We start from the raw sequence: 23,749 nt of genomic DNA, 5'->3' as shown, positions 1-23,749 counted from the left end.
CCTCCCACCCACCCCCCAATTCACAGTGGAAAACAGATTCAGAGTAGGAGCCCCCTAGTCAGAGGAAACACCCTAAGAAACTCGACTTTTCTCCCCACTCTCCGCCCTCTTTTATCCATTCCCAGGGCCTGAATGTACACATATTCGTGCAAACCCAGACATCTCAGCTATCTCACAACTGCTTCCTCTCAGACCTTGCCACCTGGTGTCTATGCATCACAGCACTACCTAAAAAGACATGGGAGCTTTGAATTGTCCCAGGGTGGTATGATGAGGGAAATTCTTCTCAACTTTCACAGAAGAGTCAGATGGCAGCTGCTGCTTCTCTCTTCCCTTGGTCAAATATTTCATTCACTGCCCCCTATATTTCTTCAAACTACATCAAAAATGAAAACACCCCAAAATGCAGCACATGGAAATGGGCTCTGTCCAACATTTGTCATAGTCTGGGAGTGTAGGAGGAATGGTCCCTGAGGAGCATCGACGGGTTAGTGCAGAGGAGAAGTGGATGGTTTGATCTCTTATGGGGAGGCAGAGGACTCTGGATGCAGCCCCAGGGGATATGGTGGTCTCTGAGGGGTTTTTCCCGAATTGGGAAAGGAGAGACATTGTGTGGCATGTATCTGTCTCTTGAAGGATTACAAAAGGAATTATGGCATGGCAAAGGCCCTGTCAGAGGGTCTCCACATTGGAAAAATACTCATGCCAACTGCATTCATCCTTGAAGTCCCTAGCAAGGATAGGGAGAAGTCAAAGTAAGAACAAGTAGTGTAGAGGCTGGCAGGGATTCAGGGAGCTGGTGCAAGAACTGAATGAATGCCACTGGGCCATTTAAAGTGCTACTTTGCCAAGCCCCACAAAGTTGTTCACATATGGCTGGGGGAGGGGTAGGAGGGGAAGGGGAAAGATAGGAAAGAAGTTCAGAAATGGCTATTGCTTTGCTCATTATTCAGGTTAGTGCTTAAATAAAGTGAGGGATTAGCAGGGAAACAGACAAGTAGGAAGCTCCAAGGGCTGACATGAAACTGAGAAGACCTGGAGAGCAAACGCAGAATCCTCCCCAAACTCCACAGCACAACCAGCAATTCTAGCAGAGATCTTGCTACCCACCCCCCAACCCCCACTATTTCTTTCTCTGACCCTCTTTCTTGAAAGCAGTCTTTCTGGGCACTGGAGGGAAGGCCATAAGTGGTAGTAGGGCAAGCCTGCTCTGCAGAACCAAGGGACGAGCTTATTTAGAAAAAACAGATCATGATTAAGAGACACAGCAATGAAACCATCCCAGTCTATGCATCTGGTCCCAGGGGCCTCTAGCACCACCCCACTGCATTAAGAGCCATTCCACACTTTGGCTTTAAGGAAAGGATGGGGAAGAGGGAAGTAAGACGGGCAGTTGTTTTACATAGGGTCCCTGAGCACCCATATTGTAGCAAACATCAACCCATAAGACAGAAACTCTGGGACAGTGAGTCCCAGGGGCCAGTTCATCAAACTCCCTTGTTCCCAGCAAAGAAAGTATCCCGATGGAAGAAGCTTCACTTGGAGTTTGGCCTCCATCATCTATGACTGAGCCCAAAAATGGGTGTCCAGCTAGAGATAGGGTAGCATCCTCTCTAAGCAGGGGCCCAAATGGCTAGCCAACAATGTATACAGATATCAAATTTAGGAGGTGGGACCCAGATTCTTCTTTCCCTGCCTCCATCATCCCCAGTGGGATAGGGGAAAAAAGACCCAAACCACAAACCATTCCCCCAAAAGAGGATGTGCCTCAGTGGCTCCGAGAGCTTGAAGGATCTAGCTGATTGAGCTCTGATTGGTCTAGCAGTTCAAAGTCATCCCCTTCAGCATCAGTGTCCAGATCAGAGCTGGGGGCTCTTAGATAACCTCGTGTAGCTCTTTGAGGGGCAGCAGGGGGAGCCTGCTGGTGGGCCCTTGACAGGGCCAGCTGGATCATACCCTGGGAGACCAGGCTGGCAAGGTTGCTGGTGAGGTTGGCTCCTGTGGGAAGGGTGCTGAGTAAGAGCTCGGGCAGGGCAGCCTCATCTTGGCTGGTGGTTGGCCCTGAAGGCTCCTCAGCTCCTGGAGGGGAACGATAGACGAGGCTGGGAAGCCCTATGCTGGTGTCATCCTCATCATCCAGGCCCGCAGCATCCACATTAATGGAAGGGAAGTCAGGGAGGTCCCGGGCAAATGATTCCTCAGGGTCACTATGACCATCCAGGTCTAGGAAGAATGAGGAAGGGTCAGAAAGATGGCTGCTGCTCGCTGTATCACTTCTCATACTTGTGTTACTCCAGCTATGAACAATATGATTAGAGGCCATTCCCATCCAAGACTTTCTCTGGTGAATTCAAACCCTTGTGACTGGTTACCTTTCTTCTACTTACAGGTTTGGGCAGTTATCTTTCTATGCTCCCTTGGCCTACTCAGAGGCTCTCAAGGAACAACCACCACCACCTCCAAAACAGGAGTTTCCCAACCCCTGCCACACACAGAGGCTGGAATCAGAGATGATTCAAAGACCAAAGGTTTCTCAAAGCCATTTAACCTGCACTTTGGTCATGTCTAACTTCTGCCAGCTGTACTATGACCTCAGAACTCCAAGTCACTTAATCCTAAAATAAGGGGTCCGGTGATACCTCCCTTCTATTAGATCGGACAACAGACAGCTCATTCCACTAGATGAGTAAGCAAAATATGGTCAAACCATTGTCAGGCTAGGGGGAGGAGGACTGGGCAGTGTCTCACCTTCTGATCCCTCAGTCAGCGGTGTCTGACCCCTGGAGAGATTGAATGTGCCATTATCTGTGCAGGAGACCTCAGCATCTGAATGCTCTGAGTCTGTGATGGCCAGTTCCTTAGCCACCATGGAGTCATCCAACTTAGAGGAAAAGAAGACAGATAAATCTTATTAAGAGTGCCACCTAATTGTTTGTTAAGAGCAGACACTGGTTACAGTTCTCAGAGATAGTCATCCTCATTAGAAAGACTCATAGCCACGAGACCTGGGAATAAAGGCCAGGCCCCAAGACAATGAAAATGAGAATAAAAATGGCAACCACCACCCACACATCCATAGCCAATAAATCCTAAAACTGTCCTTTTTCTTTTGTTTAAGTGAGGCAATTGGGGTTCGGTGACTTGCCCAGAGTCACACAGCTAGTAAGTGTCAAGTGTCTGAGGCCGGATTTGAACTCAGGTCCTCCTGAATCCAGGGCCGGTGTTCCATCCACTGCACCACCTAGCTGCCCCAAAACTGTCCTTTTTCAAGCACCTTGGTTTCCCTACAGCACAGGCAAACCTAAGAATCTTGGTCTTGGTCAACATGTAGGCTGTTTTAGGCCAAGTTTCCTGGGGGAAAAGTCCTAACACATCATTCCTGTAGAGGTCAAAGGCAAGGCAGAGTTGGGAACACTGACCACTTGTTTCTGTCATAACACCTCTAGAGAATATCAGTGTCCAGAGGTTGCCAGGAGGAGAGGCAGGTATACTGCTTGATTTGAAAGTTGTTTGTGGAGAGACCTATTTAAAGCTAAGGCTCCCACAGAGGCACTAGGATTGCAGGACAGGGTGTGGGTGTATGAGGAAGCTACTGTGCCAGTCACCAGGCTCTACAAAGGCCCAAATGCCAGTCTAACTGTCCTCTTTCCTGCTGGGCTTAAAGCCAGACAGTGGCCAGAGCACATCATAAATTGGAAAGAGGGTTGTTGCCTACACACAGGGTGCCAAGTGGTTATCAGGAAGCTGGAAAGGAAATCAAATACCTAGTGGACCTAGCACCACATTACCTGGGGACAGAAGGCAGCTAGCTCTTCTTCACTATCACTATTGTCCTCCACAGCACGATCAGGGTGCAAGGCTCGGGCACGCCGCACTGTATGAAAACAGAACAGAGAAGCTCTATCATCCTCTTGGGTGAACATTTCTTCCTGGGCTTTCAAGATGAGACACCAAAGCAGGAAGGTGAGAGACCACTTGCTCTGAACCAGCCCCAAAGAACAGTGATCATGCCTGAAGGTGTGGTAGCTAAGCCTGTGGAGCAAGATGAGTTGACAGCACAAGATAAATATACGACTCCCAAGTGTCCCCACCTCCACTTGTTATGCCCATTAGATACCTAGCAACTAGGCATGTCTAACAGCTTTCTGGAGTGACCTGGTGCAGACCTAACATCAAAAGGGCCATCTGAGCATTGTTTCAGCCAAGAACAAAAAGCAGACCTCTAGCCTAGGCGAAATGATTTCCCTGAGGGAGACTCATGCTTTCCAAGTGACCCAGGAAAGAATGAAGCTCTGTTATTTAGGTTTCATGGGGGCTATGCTGCTCCCAACTTGCTGAGGAAGAGAACTTCTTCAATGGTCCTCACCAGGTGTCTGATGGTTTGTGCCCGGTAGGACAAATGTGGGCTGTAATCTGGCATAGAATATTGTTTACCTTTGCTGTTATCTACCCCCTAAACTGATTCCAGGGATATAAAACATACTATTCTTCCCATCTCCTATTCATACCCCCTAACTTGCCCCAAACAGGAACTGGACACCCTTAGGATACTTACACTGCCTTTCCCTTTGCCTGGACATCATGTAACCATGGACACTGAAGTCCAGTCGCTGCAGGGCTGGCTCTAGCCTCATGTACAATCGATGTCCCAGTCTGTGGTACACAGCAAGGGGCCATAGCAGGAGAAAAAGAACTGGGGGGGAAAAAAGCAAGAAGTGGCAGGAAATTATAGAGGAAGCTATACAAAGTAAATTTCATTTCTGCTCCATAATGCTGAGGTCCTATGTTGCCAAAGTTGCACTGGAGGTGTTTTTGTATTTTCTAACAGGTTTCTCTGTGAGTATTTGGATATATTTAGGAATGCTCATAGCTGTGCCTTGTCTTCCCTGCAAAACTCACATCTTCTCAAGGGCAGGGAAACTGTTGTCCATCTGTATCATCTGCTACAGAATTTCAGTGGTACGGGGGATCAGAGTAGTACTGCTGAGGACATATCACTAACAGAGTTGAAAGCCAGGTCATGGAATCAGCTCCACAGAGCTGCTGCTGAGCCAGAAACCAAATAGTAAATGGCTCAAAAATGTCACATGGTACTGAATGAGGTCAGCCTAGATCAGGGCTAGAGCTTAACAAATCCAGCCTCAGCTGACTTCCTAGACATACAAGCAGTAAACAATTTAATCTATAAAATGTCAATGAAAATATGATGGAATTTAGGGCACCTGAGAATCATGTGCAGGGCACATACACTAAAAACTCTCTCCACAGGGAAAACCTGTAGCTGGGAATGTATCTGTGAGCCAAGATTTCAAAGACTGACTTACTAGAATCAAATCCACCAACATGCTCAGGCCTCTTCCCCACCCCCCCCCCCCAAAATCTCTAGGTTACTTCCTTAAGGCCACGACGTCAGAAAAGCTTTCTCTCTCGCCACATGGTCAGTTATGGTTGGGGGAAATCTGTGATGTGGGCTGCTGCTGGCTATGCTGTGTGTAAAACTTACGGAATAAGTAGGAGAGCAGGAGGCCAGGGATGTAGCGGCCCAGGACAGCCAGAAAGGTCAGTATACCACAGCTCAACAGGCAGAACTGGGGAAAAACCAGGAAGACAGCATTAGGGTTCTAATATACAGGAAAGGCCAGCCTGAGATAATGCTTTCTGATCCATGAGTCAAGCAACGGACACATCAGATCTGACAGTGCCTAGATGTTACTGGTAGGGGAAGGAGGGCTTATCATTTCTATTCAAACTCCCTTTTTATGCTGCTAACCTCACAGGACTGCACTTCACATTAAGACATTTGTTTGAATAGGACTCAGCCAAAAAATGCTTTCTTAAAAGCACAAGGTGGTTGTTGTTGGTTTTTGACCCAGAAAAAAACCAAACAAACAAACAACCCCCTCCCACCGCAGTAACCTCACACACAACACAGAATGCACATGGACATGCTTTCTTGCTTAGAGACAGGAAGATGGCACTAGTGTGAGCTTTGTCTAAGTGTCAAAAACCAACTCAGGAGTCACCAAAGCTCTGGTCTTGGCCTCTGAAAGTGAGAACCTCCTCCCACTGCCTTTCTTTGCTTCCACTAATGCCACTGCCTTGCCCTTCCTGGAAGACAGTGCTTGACTCCTGATAGGGTTTAACAGTAACGAGGCTGTGTCAATGGAGAGTTCCGAGCCTGGGCTGGGGGCAGTGAAGGAAGGGAGAAATGTAAGGGAGGGTCTTACCTTGCCTGGGTTTTGCTTTTTGAAAAGCAAGAGATTCCTTATGAAAGTGGTCCCACTAACCCAGCCTTCGGCTACATGGTGGCAGAGCTCAGGCATGCTAAGGAGCCGAGGGTGTACAAAGCCCCAGCTACAGAAGAAAGAAGGGGATCTGTGAACAAAGGGGCATGGGGGTTCCCCAGGCATACTGAGAACTTGGTACAAATGCTAACTAATGTTTTCTAGGCTTTAAACTGGGCTTGGGTGGTGGCCAACCCTCCCCCCTCCCCCAGTGCCATGGAGATGAAACATGGCCACATGCTGACAGCTGGGCTTTCTTCTTAGCTCACAGGTTGAAACTTGAAGTTGGGAAGCAGGAGAATGAACTTGTTCCAACAACCCCCTACCTGGTGAGCAAGAAGTCCAGGCTGCATGTGTAAACCTCCCACCCTGCTCCAGGGCTCTTCGTGCTGAACTCGAGCCTTTGCAAATCACTTTGATTGCAATACGGGAATAAAAGCAGCACACAATCTGATACCAACACTGCAGAGATGGAGGCAATTGGTGGTGTGTAGGGAAAATAAAATAAAACCAAAATAAGCCACACCACAAACATCTTCCTGGGATCAGATGGATGATGTGAATGGAATCAATAATGAAAGCAGACACTATGGACACAAGAGTTATCTTTGGCTTGCTGGTGCTAGAAACTAATGTGTTCTCTGACAAACAACATTAACGAGCCAGAGGCCACATAATACACTAGAGGACCTAGTATAGAAATGTCAGGAAACATAACATTGGTGCCTGTCTACTGTCACGCTGTGGCTGAGTAATGCATCTACTCCCTGCCCCCATCCCTCTGTCTTCTTCTACTCCTGACATGCCAAGCACTAAAATGTTTCCTATTCAGAAACCTCTTTCAAAGATAAAATGAAATTGGATATTTCTGTATATATTTTGATTGAATTTCAGACATGCCAAAGGTGCTTTAGAACAAAAGAGGCAGTCATCTTACACTGTGTATTTGGAGAGCAAGGTTATTAGCGAATCAAACACCATTTCTTAGAATGAATCAATCAGAGCAATGAAAAGGGATTTAATTAGTTTTTCATACCTCTCATTGTCTAATGCGTCGGGTCTTGCCACTACAACATTAAAACAAACATCAGCATTAGTTGGTAGGAAAAACTGAACATGATAATGTTAGGTTGTTGTTACAAGCTCTATCAGCTTGACAACTCACGTTTTAAAAGGTTTGGAGAAAATACAGCAGCAAACACAACAGAGTCACCAAGTTACACTAGAAAGTTAGGGAGTTACAGACAAGGGTATGTTAATCTAAGCCTGTTTGCATCTCCAGGGAACCCAAAATGGAAAAAGAATTTCTACTGTGCAACTAAATTTGGAGGCGATGGAGGCCAATGTTAATAAAAAAGAAAAATGTTCCATCAGCACCATTTTTGTATAACTGAATGTGTTCACACGTGTCTCTATTTGCCTGGCTAATAATCTATCAACACATAATCAAGTCATCTTTAGGCATCATCTCTTTGTAATTATCTCACAAAATCCCTCTCTCTAGCCTCAACTTCTTTCCTAAGCTTTGGTCCCACAACTCCAAACGTCTACTTGGACATCCCACTTTGAAGTCCTGACAATCCTTCAAAACACAAATTTCTAAATGACCACTCTAAAAACTAGACTGAGCTATATTAAACCAAACCCATCATACTCTCCACCCCCCACCCCCACTCTGACTCCCAACTGGCTCTTCATCCTGACTTTTTCCACCAAAGGTCACATTTTCTTTTTCATCCTCCATATCCAAGTAGTCACCAAGTTTTAGTGAGTCTTCTTTTTCAATGTGTCTAGAATTCATCCTTTCCTGTCTTCTCTTATTATTATCATCCTACTTATTACCTCACACCCAGACTACTGCAATGGTCTCTTGATTTTATCTATGAAAGACTTTTGAAACAATCTCCCCTCAATATGACCCTGTATATTAACCCAACAATAATAAAACAATACTTTCAGCACATCCCCCTTAATCAAAAGCCTTCAATAACTCCCTCACAGTCCACAAGATCAAAGTCCAAACTTCTTACCCTTACTTTCCAACTTTATTACTCACTACTCTGCTAGAAAAAAGCCTGCTCAATCATTTCCCAAATACCTTTCCTTTTCTGACAACTTCAACATTTATAAAGTGCCTACTGAACTCAGAATACTCTGCTACATGCTAAAGGACAACGTGAAGAGCAAGTGAAAACACCGTCCTCAACATGATAGAACTTTTTCTCTAGTAAGGGGAGATAAAATACCTACACCTATAATTACCTCCTCACACACATACCTCAACTGTAATACATGAGAAGCAAATGAAGAGAGTACTATTCAAGATCCAAGAAGGATCATAACTAACTTAGGGGAATTAAGGAAAATGTTATGGAGTAAATGGGATTTTAGCTAGGCCTTAAAGGATGGGTAGGATTTTAAAATGGGGATGGGAGTAGGGATGAAATGTATACATAAAGGGAGGGCAGAGATAGCATGAGCAAAGGTATCCAGGCTGGTTAGCATGCAACATGTCCTGGAGACTTGCAGTTATGAACAAGAAAGTTTTTAAACGAAAACAGAGAAGGAGAAAGAGGAAAATTTTCCGCATATATCTGCCAAACCAGATACACAGGTATAAAATGGGGAAAAGAGAATTGACAAAACAGGATCAGTAATCTATAAAGAAGGACATTTAAGAAGATAGCCTACAATAACATTGAGACAGCTATACGCAAATGCATGAACTGTATATATAAAATAAATAAGCTGAACTAATAATATGTAAGGTTAAATTCTAACTAGAAGCTTCATTAAGATTTGGATGGGTGGAACTCCTAACTGAAATGTGGCGATAATAATAGCTAACATTTATAGAGTACATTAAGGTCGGCAAAGCACTTTGTATATATAATCTCATTTGATTCTCACAACAATCTGTGAGAAATGAAGACATTTCTGAGTCAAAAGGAGCAGAACAGATTAAAAAATGCAGCAGAGTAGCATTATATATTAAGAAGACATATTTATGTGAGCAAATCCATTAACTGAGATGTGATGGGGATCAATGGAGGGAGGAACAAACACAAAATTTTTCAAGGAATATAGACCACTTAGCAATAAAAAGAAAAAAGATGAGTAGGATGGCTGGGAAACATTTTTAAAAATCTGGTACAGGTTGAAAGGGGACTTCAGCTGCCTTAACTGGACATCTATTAGAGTATACTAACAAAAAATAGGACAGATGATAAATTCTTGACTTCTCTTAATGATAATTTCATTCTTCAAGTAATCAACAAAGTATACTGCTACTCTGGACAGGATCCTGACCAATAAAGAGCCACTGGGATGGAACCTTGGGAGAAAATAACTACTCCATCTTAGAGTTCATAACAGAGAAGGAAAGGAAAACCAGAAAGAGTCTGATGCACACCAAAGTTTGGAATTTCAAAGAGTTCAAAGGAAGGAACAATAGGATCCCACTGCCTAAAATTCTACAAGCAAATTTAACCAAAGAAGGATGGATTGGAAGCTCTCAGGAATGAAATTCTGAAACACAAATAAATCCTTTAAGAAAGAAAATAATGAACAATTTAAAACACACTGATTGAACTAGATATACAAGCTCATGAAACAACATATATTTAAAAAATTTTCTCTTAACTTTTGTTATATTCATTCCTAAACATATTCTTCTTCCCTTCCCCAACCAATTTAGCTATGCCTTGTAACAAATATTTAAAGAGAAAAAAAGCAATTCAACGAAACCAAAACAACAGCATTCCTTATCTGACAACCATATCTGACTATATATGCAATATTCCATATCAATTCCATATTCAATATTCTATATCCTCAGGGGGCAGCTAGATGGCGCAGTGGATAGAGCACCGGCCCTGGAGTCAGGAGTACCTGAGTTCAAATCCGGCCTCAGACACTTAACATTTACTAGCTGTGTGACCCTGGGCAAGTCACTTAACCCCAATTGCCTCACTAAAAAAAAAAAAAAATTAAAAAAAAAAATATTCTATATCCCCAGTCCTTGCAAGTCACTTGTCACCTAAGGCCAAAGTTGCTCAATATAATAACACAGTGTTCCATTTATTCTGTTGTTTTCTTTTTTCCCATTTACATTGGTATAGTCATTGGGTAATGTTGTTTTCCTGGTTCTGCTTATTTTATTCTATCAGTTCATAAAAATCTTCCTTTGCCTCTATGTATTCTCCACATTCAATGTTTCTCATGAAACAGTGACATTCCATAATTCACAATTTGTTTAGCTAGTCCCTACTGATGGACACTAACTTGGAATTTTATAAAGCACACATAGAAGATATAAAGTAACAGAGGATGAATAAAATCCTATAAGAATAACATTAGGAGAGTTAATATTCAATTATCTATAAATTAATGCTGAGAAGAACAGAAAAAAGATTTTCCTGCCATGCTGGGGGCAAGAGGAAGCAATAAGACCACTGCTTGGGGTAGATGGAAAAATGATAAAAAAAATGAGAGAAAGAAGGGAGACCATTGAACTCATATTTTGTTTCCACTTTATCTACTAAGGAGGTTAATTATTGGACTAGGAAGGGAAAAAGAAAGTTAACAAGGAATTGAAATCCAAGATAAATGAGCACCCAGAGTTGACTTCAAAACACTAGATTAAGATAAACTCTATCCTAATAGCATTCTGCAAGCATTGGGGAATGACAGTGGAAAAAGTGTGGCAATCAGGAGAGTTAACAAAAGCCTGGAGATAGGCAGATATTTTCCCAATTTTCAAAACTAGAAAGAAGATGGCATCTTCAAATCATCAGTTGGTGAGTTGATTAATAAAGGTATGATTTGTGAGAATTTGGGAAAAGACTCAGTTATCACCTAGAGCCATCAAAGTCATCCCAATAACCTTATAGAAAAGCAGTTCAACAAAAAACAGGGTTAGTTTTCAAAATAAGAAACAGACAATCATAAGAAAACATATTCCAAATCATTAATAAGAGAAATGCAAACGAAACAATTCCAAAGTATTATTTCACACCCATCAAACTGGCAATGGACACAAGACAGAAAGTGTTAGAGTGGCTACAGAAAAATGGGCACACTAATACACTGTTAGTGGAGCTGTGAATTAGTCCAACTATTTCCAAATACAATTTGGTCTTATTTGAGAAAAATGCCTGGATTGTTAATACCCTCTGATCTCACTACTGGGCATATAACCCAAGGATATGAAGGACACAAAAGATACAACACATACCAAAGTCAGAGCAGCACTTTTAAAAGTGGGTACCTATTGTTTGGAGGAATGATTATACAAACAAGTACACAAATGGAATGGAATATGATTGTGTCATAAGAAATGATAAACGTGAAGAATTCTGAGAAACATGGTGAGACACGCAAATGTATGCAGACAAAAGAAAGCAGAACCAGAAGAACAATGTATACAATTACTATAATAATGTAAATTAAAACCACACTAAAAGACATCAAAATTTAGAAAATGTAAGGACCAACTTTGGTTCTAAAAGAGAGATGATGAAACACATTTCCCTATTTTTGGTAGAAAAGTAAGCTGCTATGGATACAGAATGTTGCTTACAGTTCAGGCCTGGTTTTTATGTCAGGGGGTTCTACTTAACTGTTTTTCTTTGTTAACAGAAGATTCTATGGGGTGGGGTTATTAGGAAATGGCTGCAAGAAATAACAGGCTTCAATAAAACATTTTTAAGAAAAGAACAAATCATGCCAAACTAACATATCTGGGGGGCGGGGGGGGGGGGGGGGGGGGGGGGGGGGGGAGAAGGGCATTGAGGGTTAAGTGACTTGCCCAGGGTCACACAGATAGTAAGTGTCAAGTGTCTGAAGCTAGATTTGAACTCAGGTCCACCTGAATCCAGGGCCGGTGCTCTATCCACTGCACCACCTAGCTGCCCCCCGACCCTTTTTTAAAAACAGGTTCACTAGACTCATATTTTAGGAGAATATAGAAACATAGTATGCCTGGCTTATAGCAAAGCATCTCACAATGTCACATTATTTTTGTGACCACAAATAATATGGGTTTAGTTGGATTCAGAATTGTTTTAAGGACAGGACCCAAACAGAAATCATAAATGGATTTGTTTCAGTTTAAAGGTAGGTCTTCAGTGGAATACTCTAGTCATCTGTTCTTGGCTCTCTACTGTTTTAACATTTTCCTCAGTGATTTATATGAAGAAACAAATGATTTGTTGTTTATTCAGATCTGGAGATGACATGAAGCTGGGAGAGATAGCTAAAACACTGGACTACAGAGTAGAATCCAGAAAGACTTTGACAGGCTAAAACGATGAGCTGACGCTAATTTCTTTAAATTTAATAGATAAATATAAAATCTTGGACAAGACTAAAAAATAAATACTATGTTAGGGATAAATACAAAATAAATGCTACATAAATACTGTATTAGGGAAATATTGCTGAAATAGTTAACATAAAAGAGGTCTGGGGATTTTAATGAACTATAAGCTCAGTATGAGTTAACAGTGTGAAAGATAAAAAAAGACATGCTGTAAGGCTGCAGTAAGACAGGCATAATGGCCTGAGCAAGAAAGGGGATAGTCTCATTATACTCAGTCCTTGAGAACTATAATCACTTATAGGTGCCACATTTTAAGAAGGTCATTAATAAACTGCAACACATCCAAAACAAAATGAACAGGATGGTGAAGTAATCGGAGACTTGTTCTACTTGGCCTCAGAGGGGGGAAGACACAGCTAAGAAGAATAGAGAGAAGTTGAAGAGAGAAAGAGAGATTTAGCCTTGATGTAAGAGAAAACTGCCTAATAAAAAGAGACGTTCAAAAGCACTGCTGTGAAAGCTAGGTCTCTATCACTGGAGGTCTTCAAGGATAAGGCTAGATGATCATTCCTTAGGGACTAATATAAAGAGGGGATTCATAGTTGATTAAAATTTTAACTAAAGACCTGAAAGATCCCTTTTCTGAGATTCTGTGGAATGGAAAGTAACCTAGTTTTGCTGGAACACTGTACATGTGGAGGGGAGTGAAATAGGCTTAAAGGACAGGAGAGAAGCAGATCCAGTAGGGCCTTGAATGCTAGGCTTAGTTTGAGCTTTAATTGCTGGCAATAAGAAACCACTAAAAGCTTTTGAACATAAAAGTAACATGACAGAATCTGTACATGAGAAAGATAAATTTCATAGCAGTATGAAGGATGGACTGGAGAAAGATGAGAACAAAGGCACAAAAGTCTGTTGGGTTTAGGAGGCAAGCAATCAAAACTGGTGGTAATGAAGTCTTGAAGTTGTCTGGTGGCAGTGAGAACAGAGAGAAGGGAATCGCTGCTGTGAGATTTGTTCAAGAGGTAGAAATGAGAGGAATTGACAAATGAGTAGTTGTAAGCAACGTAAGGGAGAACAAAATTAAAGATAACCCAAAGTTTTAAGCATGGAAGAAGACTGAATGAATGAGAAATAAGCCAAGAGAAGGGAGACCTGGGGGAAAAAGATACTCAATAGTTCTAGTCATGTTGAGTTTGAGGTGTCACTGGGACATCCATGTGAATAAGGTACATTTGAAATGCAAGTCTGAAGCTCTATGGAAAGGTCAGGTTGAAAAATAACACACTGGAGAGTTACCTGTGTAGAAATGAAAACTGAAACAGTGGGGATAAATGAGATCAGCAAGGGAGAGAATACAGGGGAAAGAAAGTTGAAGGCAGACCAAGATTAAGGCACAGGGAAAGAAAGATATGACATCAGAGAGAGAGAGAGAAAAAAAGAAAGGTAGGAAAATAAGAGAGTGTAGCGTCTCAGTAGACAAGTAAGGAGGGAATGTCCAGAAAAAGGGGGTGGTAAGTGTCAAAAGCTGGAGAGAGAATGAGGACTGATAAAAGGCCCTTGGACTTAATATTAAGGTGATCAATGCTTCCAGTTGAAAAAGTAGTTTTCAGTAGCCTAGTGGGGATGGAATCCAGGTTATAAGATGCTGAAGACTGATGGAGGTGAGAGTGGGGTGAGGAAGTAGAAGTACTGTGTCTTTATTCCTATTTTTTTCCCACCTATAATGCCTGTCCTTCTTTCTAACCATTTGAATCCTTCAAGGCTCAACTTATGTCCTACTTCCTGCATGAAGCTTCCCCTGATCAAATCAGCCTATAATCATTTCCATCTTTTCTGATTCATAGCATCATCTATCCCAATACTTTTACATTGTTGTTTAAATTTATTTTTTTTTGTTTAATCTCCATAGTTAAATTGTAAAGTATTTGTAGACAGGGACCAAATTGTATACTTCTTTGTTATTCTCAGTATTATCAACATGTAAGAGCTAAATTTCTATTTCATGATACACCTTTATTAAGTAAAGTTTGATGCATCAAGGGAATAAACCCTAAGAATGTCAAAATGATCTCTCAGGCCAATAATGAAAGCAAAAGACTGTTCTCATGATGAAGGAACTGTTTTCTACAGTTTACTGTTCAATAGATTTACAGAACTTTAAAAGGAACACAGGCTCTACATAATTACCCTAAAGCAAAGGATTCATAAATTAAAAGAAAATTTTCCCTACTAAAAAGCAAAAATCACAAGAGAGGTAAAAAAAAAATTCTAGAACAGATTACTCCAAATTCTTCCAAACTCACCTCTCATTTCAGGCCAGATTTTGTTCTTCCACTGATCTATACATACAATTATCATCAAACTGAATGCAAGCAAAAACACCAGACGAAGGGAGGTCAGTGCAAAGAACCTGCAAGGAAAGAAAAAAACAAAGAGATCATTATGTAATTAGTTCGAAAAAAAGAAAAATGCCATGCAAAAGGCTGAATGGTACACTGGGAACCCCCTAACCTGGGTTCTAGTTCCTTCTCTATAGTTGTAACTACCTATGGGACCTTAGGCAAGTCACTCAAATTGTCTAAGCCTCAAGTAAGTTTAGAGATGCTTTCCTTGCCAAAGGCAGGAAACTAGACTAGATAATACTCTGAGGTACCTTTCAGCTCTGAAGAAAAATTCTGCCTTGACAACAAGTAGTTTCAGTACAAGACAGGATAGTAAAATACATTTCTATCAATCCCTCTATTACATTACTATAGAAATTCTGAACATCCTTTAGGGTATTGAGTGAATGTTAGGAATTGGAAGGAACCTAAATACTGTCTAGTTTGGTAGTTCTCACTCTATACTACAAACATAACACTTCCAGAACTCTTGCAGCAAAGTCTTTTAAAATAATTTTTGTGGGGAAGCTAGGTGGCACAGTAGATAAAGCACCGGCCCTGGATTCAGGAAGACCTGAGTTCAAATCCGGCCTCAGACATTTGACACTTACTAGCTGTGTGACCCTGGGCAAGTCACTTAACCCCAATTGCCCCCGCCCCCCAAAGATTTTTGTTTAAGGCCTATTAATACTACCAATAGCATAAAGCTTATTTTTGCAATTTGTACTTTTAAATTGATTTTATTCTTTGCGGGGGGGGGGGGGGGGGGGGGGGGGGGGGGGGGGGGGGGGGGGGGGGGGGGGGGGGGGGGGGGGGGGGGGGGGGGGGGGGGGGGGGGGGGGGGGGGGGGGGGGGGGGGGGGGGGGGGGGGGGGGGGGGGGGCCGGTGCAATGAGGGTTAAGTGACTTGCCCAGAGTCACACAGCTAGTACGTGTCAAGTGTCTGAGGCCAGATTTGAACTCAGGTCCTCCTGAATCCAGGGCCGGTGCTTTATCCACTGTGCCACCTAGCTGCCCCCTCTTCATCAGTTTTAATAATCAACACTTTTGATTTCTTTTCTCTTTAAACTTAAAATCAGTAAAATCTACCTTTAAATTTGCCTTATTTACCTAGGTTAAAAATCCATAAAACTGATTTTACTTAATTGTCCATAATAAACATTGCAGTAAAAAACATAAGACCATAAACACATTATTTGTATATATTGAACAGATTGTGCATCTTTTTTAAATCCGAAATCATGAGATGATTTTAACCACTATTACTAATTACTCACACCACAATGAAACCACTCAGGTCTGGAAATCTAAATAACCAGTTTGACCTTAACATCTAGACTACAAGGGACAGAAGCAGCCAATGAGTATTAAGTGGTCTCACTTTACAAACTATTTCCCATTACAAGACCTAAAAAAATCCCCACCTGGGTGAATAATCCAAGAAGAAAAGAATTGGGGGTGGGGAGAGAGAGGAAGGAATCAAATAGTAAATGTTTAAAAAGAACAATTATACATGAGATTAAAATGAGGACTGGAGCTAATAAGCTTCAGGAACAGGTAAGGGTCATTAATCCTCTCTCTAAAGCTGAGTTCCACCATCTCCACAAATAAACAAATTTACCAGGGGCTAACAATAAGAGCTCCTAAATTCTGCTGCCCTGATGCTAACACTTCCCTGTCCCAGCAGCATACGGATAGGCCTATCCCCACCTCCTGGGAACACTTGGAACAAGGAGTACCCATGGAGGGAATCCAGACTGTCTACAATTTCTGCTCACCAAGTCATAATTGCAAATGCTGTTTACATGGACTCTAAGGACAGGATGGGTGTTTGTTAATCTCCCTTCAGATGCGTTTGTTTTCCACAGACCGAGGCAATGAGAACACTTTCGGAGCTCTGAGCCATTTTAAGACACTTTGTCTGTGGTGGGATTTGATGTGGGCCCCACCCATCATTTTCCTAAATTCTGTTTAATAGACAGGTCACTAAACTCTTTTGGAGGGCAAGATTATGAGACAAGCTTCTAATCTTTTCTTTCCAATAAGCACCTACACCATCCTGAGGAACACAGGGAGAGCACAATGCCAACACCCTTGAATATACTATCAACCTCTCAGACAGATAAAAATCACAAATGGAAAGACAGGTTCTAATGACTAGTTTACTAGTAATTACTAATTACCTCAACATAAATTTAATGCCCCATTTTGGCAGGTAGATTCTATCATTTTTGATAAGCTGTGCTTTCCCTGCTTTTCTGTTCCCTCCCCTGGCATAAATTCCTCAATTAAAAAGGAATTAAGGACAGCATATTTTGGAAAAAACAAAAACATAACATGTTTACTTTTATTTCATTGGGTTAATCTGGAAATTTATCTGCCAAGGAATTTTGTCACTAGATACACTTGTATCTATGAACTACAATGGAAGAGAAAGGGGTTTTGAGACAGGAATAATCCAAGTGGTTTGAAGGAAAATGTGCAGATCCTAATTGCTTAGTTTATCAGATTAGTCACCCAAAAGTCTCTGGCCTCTGTCAACCAGAAACTAAAAGGAAGATGTAAAAGTCAGGCCCTACAAAAAGTTGGGTTGGAGAGAGGAGGAGGGAGAAATAAAATAAACATCTCTCTGAAAATGTAATTAGAATGACACCCCTGCAACTTAATTTTAAAAAATAAAACAAATATTGCAAACATAGTCTTCTTGATTATTCACATGCTACAGAACATGCTACATGTGGATTATCCCCTTGGTGGTTCATTGATAGGCAAATGTTTTATCCTAGGTTAGCTTCTACAATTTAACACATTCTCGTTATCATCTTTTAAAGAATGTAATCTAATTATCATATTGGTCAGGGATTCTTAACCTTTTTTGTGTGAAGGATCCCTTGGTTTTGTGATGCCTACAATGCCCTTCTCAGAAGACTGTTTTTAAATGCATAATATAAAATATATAGAATTACAAAGGAAACCAATTATACTGAAATAGTTATCAAGATTTTTTTTTAAAGAAGTCCATGAACTCCCTGAAGTATTAGTCTATAAGGCCAGAATTACCATGGGTTCATTCAAAACCCAATGTTTTAATTATCGGTGCTTCTGATCCCCTTCATTAGTATAAGAATAGTTAACAACAAACACGTTTAAGTAGGCATTGTGTTAATTAAGCACTGGGAAGGCAAAGAAAGGAATGAATAGTCTCTCCTTCAACAAGTTCACATTCTAATGGGAAAGAAAACATACAAATGGCCATGCACATACAGGATACATCCAAGACAGATGGAAGGTAATTTCGGGTGGAAGGCACTAGCACTAATGGGGACCAGGACTAGCTTCTTACAAAACACTGGATTTTAGCTGGAAATTTTTACCACAGGCAAGAAACGATCTAATCACTAACATGCCTTCTTTCAACAAAAGACACTGGGCAATTTTCAGATTTTTGCGGTATATTTCTAGTTATCACAGGAAAAAGTCATTTCAACAAGGTTTTGGTAAGCAAACAATATCTAATCTAAAAGAAGAAAAAATATTACTCAGACATACATGTTGCTAACTGGCTACTGAACATGTTTATATAGTTTATAGGTATGCAACTTGGGGATTATTTCTAGAGTAAAACCAGAAGTGAAACTACCTTTCTGGAAATACACACCCACCCTGAGCTTCTATCAAATGTATGTTAATGGTAGACTTAACATAAAATTAACAAAACTCCAGCCAAATCAGCCGAACCAAAAAGCCACGTCACTGAGAGCTCAACACTGGTCCTTCCCTGGATACAAATGGCAGAAAGAAGAAATCTTCAAAAATAATTTCCAGAACAAAATGAAAATACAGGTTAAGTGCTATGTTCTTTTCTCCATCTGTAGAGTTAGCTATCAATCCTCACTTTAAACTGGAGGGAAAAAATGCTCTGTGCCAAAAGAACCTTCTAATGATGAAGAAAGTTTTTAAGTTTTGCCTGAATCACTTCTTTACTCATATCATCTGTGCAATCAAGCGAAGGGTTTTTTTCATGTTCCAGGTGCATTAGATGCCACAATAACTCCCTAAAGTATGGTATCTCAATCCAGATGGATAAGAATACTCAAATCATTCTTATTCCAAATGGACCCCTAATTCAGTCTCTAATGAATCCCCAATTCAGAGGCCTCCTGAATAACTGCAGACCTTCAGCTAGCAGTCTTGCTGAGAAAGAGCATGAACCAGAAGACCCCTGTGGTAAATCTGGAGCTGCTTTCCAAGGCTCTGTATTTTACCACTATATTTACTAACCTACAATATGATTCAAGTATGTAGCTCCAGTCTGGTCCACCCAAGAAACTCACTAGCTGACTAGATCTTGTCCTGTTTGTTCTCACCACTAATTAGGGCTTAGGATGGTATAGTCACAACACAAGAGAAGGGAGTGCCTCACAATCCTCAAAGGTGAGTCCTCAAGATAATTACAGATATGCAGCTGAAGACCTACAAAGGCATGCACCACTGGAAGGTTCCTGGCCAGGACAACCACAAGATATGAGATGTGGAAAGCCCTAAGGTTAAAAACTAAACTCTAAAAACCATCAGAAAGGCAAGGAATGTTTCCCTAAGCATTATCAGCAATTTATCAGTTAACCTCAGTGCCCAAAGAAACTTTCTAAAACTAAATTACAGAACAGTAGTCCATCTTCTCTAATAGAAGGAGCTTTCTCTTAAGGACTTGGTATAGGTAGTTCTGTGCACACCAACTAAGAGAAAGAAATGTAATACAGTAATGATTCTTTCTCAGGTACAAGCAGATGCTGATCCAAAAAAGGACACAGAGACTTATGACTAGAAAGAACTACCTATCCAAATTCTGAGTGTGACTTCTGCAGTGAGAACAATTTGTATTCTTTGTCTAACACAACACTCTTATTGGCTAGTCAATTATATACTATTTCTGGGTACTTCAAAAGGAAGAAAAGATCTTAGACTCATTTCTCTCTCACTTGAATTAAGACTTATTTTAGGCTAATTCCTTACCGCCCATACTTTAAACACCCCCTCCCCATTTCATTAATGCCATGTCTTTAGTTATTTCTAGAAGAAATGTACACCTCCCCCACCACCACCATAGAGCCCTCCTTTGTAATTAAATTAAGTAAAACTGCCTATAACGCAGCTTTGTGTGACAAAACAGACAATATTCTGCCCTAGGTCTGGGCTTCTTAAACTTTTTCTACTCGCGACTTCTTTTTGCTGGAGAAATTTTCATGTGACCGTGGTATATAGGTATATAAAAGAGATATAACCTTTTACTTTTGCCAATTTTTCACGACCCTCACATTCAGTTACCGGATCCCATATGGGATATCTCAATCCACAGTTTAAGAAGCTAGGCCCTAGGTTATGTTTCTTTATCTGTTCTCCAAGACCAGCATTGGTGCTTTAAGTTATTCTGAGTTGGACTTCCTTTTTTGTGATCTTTTTGTTTACCTTTCAATCAGTGTAGATATTGCTATTTTGGGGTCTGCTTATTTCACTCAGTTTATGCAGATCTTCCTACATTTGTCTTGTTCCTCATATTAGTAACTTCTTACTACACGATAATATCCATTACATTCATATAGCACAGTTTTTTTGGACATTCCCAAATTGATGGCCAGCACATTGTTTCCAATTCTAAGAAGTGCTACTATATTTCGATATATGTTGGACTTCTGTTTCTCTCTGACTTCCTCCAGATATATGACCTGTGCCTGCCTCTCATTCTTTAACTTCTTAGTTCAAGAAATAAACAGAATCCCATATATCTAAAGGAAAAGATGATTCACACCCTCAGTGAATACTGCTCCTTGAAATGTGGATCCTGGCCTTCATTCTGAACATTTGAAATATATGAAGTAAAAAGTACTTCCCAAGGCAAATAATTCTATCAAATTCTAATGACAGACTAACCTAATCTTCAGGTTGTTACCAATGGGAGATTCAATTTTTGCACTTTAGATGCCTGAATCCTTTTTACAACTAGCTTCTTGATCCCAGGACATACCAACTGATCTTTTTCAAAACCAGAATCACACCCATCATTCTTGCCACATCTCTTCTCCACCTATTTACTATATGTGAGAATGTAATAAGAATAACTATATATTGGACACACTGCAGACAAGTTACTAGGAAATGCCAGAAATAAAATCCTTGCACAAAAATATTTTAAAAGGTCCACAGTATCCAAAGGAAGCTCGAAATGAAATCCTGGACAAAATATATTTTGTTACTTAAGGTAAACCTGACTAAAATCAGTAAGTCAAAGTTAAAAATAACATTAAAATGAGCACATGTCATCCATTAGGGGAGTTCCACATGCCCATGCCATCACCACATCTACTGCTTCAAGATGATTTCCATGAGGGAGCTGCAGAAGTTGGATTCTAAACCACTGTCGATCCTGCTATTACACTGTTAACAGGAGGAGAAAGTGAAGTGAGGAGGGTCACCCTGTTCAAAAATAGATTTCAAAGACATATCACCAGTGTATCTGGTTTAACCAGCTGCTGATTTATGATACAACTACTCCTAAAGATGGGAAAATTTATCAATTATTCACTTTAATAAGAAAAATTTTATTTAAATAAGATAAAATTTCTTTCTTTTCAGAGGAGAAAGAATGGGAATTTCACCGCAAAGAGTAGAGAATATATCATTTTGGAGCAAAAGGTACTATGAAGGGGGCAGCTAGGTAGTGCAGTGGATAGAGCACCAGCCCTGGATTCAGGATGATCTGAGTTCAAATCCAGCCTCAGACACTTGACACTTACTAGCTGCGTGACCCTGGGCAAGTCACTTAACCTTCAATGCCCCGCCAAAAAAAAAAAGGGTACTTTGGAGGAGGGGAGCCTAGGTGGGATACTGCAGCAAGGATTACTCTATAGCCAAAAGGTCACATGAAGACATTTGAGCACTTACTATCCCATGATCCCATGGCACAGGACATCTCAAGAGATATTAAGAAGCTGTCTCTTTGTACTTTCCAGTTTTGCCTACAATCCTCCTAAATGCCTGATTTACACTAATTCTACCACACTAAACTCAGATTAGGTAGCCTTAATAATCTGGTTCCCCACCAAGATGGAACAGGCTAAAACTCAATGATACCAAAGATGCTTTTCCACCATTGAATTCTGAATTACCTATTCTGTTTTAGTTCACTAAGCCACATTTTAAAACTGAATACATAAACGTGGCTTGTTTTAAATATCAGGAGTTTGCATAAGTTAAGCCTTAAAAAAATAAAACCAAATAAATTTTGTCTTGGTTTTATATCCAGGATGACTTCACTCAATGTTCTGTAGAAGCCAGTTTTCATTACCCCATTTGAAAAAGGTCAATAATGTTTTCTCAGTTATCAGCAGAAACCCAAGCTGCAAAGTGAGATAAATAGAAGGACCCAAGTTCACTTTTGTCGACTGCATATTACCAACGGCAGCAAGAGCTGCTCCATCCACTGCCCATTGTCAAGAGCCTTTAAACTGAATGACAGTTTTTCAAAGCGTATTTATAGGATTACTTTTCCAGTTCAGCTGAATTCAAAACCTTAGTTTCCTTTCCTATTAACCATAACTAAAGATGTTTACATAATTACTAAGGACATGGAGGAGTTACAATCACAGTGGCTTTGAAACCAATAAACTCTCGCTCTCAAAAATTGTTAATAAAATACATCTTCTTTAAGGACTAACACTAACTCGACAACTTGGGGGAGAGCAGTCTGTAGGGTCAAGGAGAGGGGTCTGATATAGAAGTTCAGATCCCTGACCCTTCTTTGGAGGCGGGGGGAAGCACTGGCCATGGAATCAGAACGTTAGAATCCTTGTTCCGCTGTGTACTTGTGACTTCGGACAAGTCACGGGCTCTCTGAGCCTCAGAAGATGGCCTAAGAAAAACTCCGAGATGATAGGACCATCTATATTCTTCTCTACCCTACCCACGGACGTATCTTTACGGTCTCAAGATCCCTGGCTGAGCAGTAACTGCCAAAGAGGGGCAGCACGGAAGAGTGGACCGGGCACTGGCCTGGGAGTCAAGAAGACTGGGTTCAAATCCCAGCCCTTCCTATGTGACCTTGGACAAGTCACTTCATTTCCCTGTGCCTCAGCTTCCTCATCTGTAAAATGAAGGGTTCTGGACTCGATGGCATCCAACTCCCAGATCGGACTCTACGACCCAATGAATGGAAGTCTCTGGACACAACCACAAGGAAAGTCGAGGTGGCAATGGGGGTACGCATACATGGGAGAAAAAGGGGAAGGGGTCGGAGCCCTAAGGCCGACCTGGAAGCGGTGGGCCGAGGGTAGACAGGGGAAGGCTGGGCCGGGGTCTCTCACCAGAAAGCCGCGTTAAGGGCCAGGCACCACAAGGCGCTCCTCGCCGGGCGCTCCCACACCAGGGCCGCCTGCACCCGGCTCAGCAGTGGCTCATAGGGCCCCAGCACATCCAACAGGGCCCGCTGCACTTCCTCCACCTGCCGATCCCATTCGCCGCCGCCTGACATCGCCCCGCGGCTCCTGAAAGCTGGTACCGGCCGCGGCTCTGCTCCTGGGCCGGCCGCAGCCGCCGCAGACTCCTCGGCCTCCGCCATCTCCCTCCAGGAGCCACAACATCCGGGGCCGCGGCCCTTTAGGTGACAAAATACGCACTGCGCAGGCGCCGGGACCCTCGGCAGCCTTCTTCCTTAGCGCGCCTGCGCCCCAACCCCAGTTATGGATCGTCGCTGAGGAAATTGTAGAA

General features: G+C 41.6%; 1 protein-coding gene across 1 annotated transcript; it reads right to left on the bottom strand.

The window, feature by feature from the left end:
* Positions 1–18: 18 nt before the first annotated feature.
* RETREG3 (reticulophagy regulator family member 3) lies at positions 19–23,653 on the bottom strand. The gene is made up of 9 exons (XM_044000684.1): positions 23,347–23,653; positions 14,913–15,019; positions 7,321–7,351; positions 6,228–6,354; positions 5,504–5,588; positions 4,556–4,693; positions 3,789–3,874; positions 2,749–2,881; positions 19–2,223 (listed from the first exon to the last, which is right to left on the bottom strand). Exons 1-9 carry the CDS (start codon positions 23,598–23,600, stop codon positions 1,769–1,771), a joined length of 1,416 nt encoding a protein of 471 aa, XP_043856619.1. The 5' UTR covers positions 23,601–23,653; the 3' UTR covers positions 19–1,768.
* Between the last annotated feature and the right edge of the window lie 96 nt (positions 23,654–23,749).

The sequence above is a fragment of the Dromiciops gliroides genome, chromosome 4, assembly GCF_019393635.1.
Source record: "Dromiciops gliroides isolate mDroGli1 chromosome 4, mDroGli1.pri, whole genome shotgun sequence".
NCBI classification, from domain to species: domain Eukaryota; kingdom Metazoa; phylum Chordata; class Mammalia; order Microbiotheria; family Microbiotheriidae; genus Dromiciops; species Dromiciops gliroides.
This window is presented reverse-complemented; position numbering and strand designations above follow the sequence as displayed.

Bases quoted from the DNA above. Each gene is read 5' to 3' on its own strand.
- RETREG3 (XM_044000684.1), bottom strand. From the start codon at position 23,600: ATGGCGGAGGCCGAGGAGTCTGCGGCGGCTGCGGCCGGCCCAGGAGCA. The intron at 6,355-7,320 runs GTATGAAAAACT...TTTCTTCTGTAG, and splicing joins GACGCATTAGACAATGAGAG to CTGGGGCTTTGTACACCCTC. The intron at 2,224-2,748 runs GTGAGACACTGC...CATTCTTCCTAG, and splicing joins GCTGACTGAGGGATCAGAAG to ACCTGGATGGTCATAGTGAC.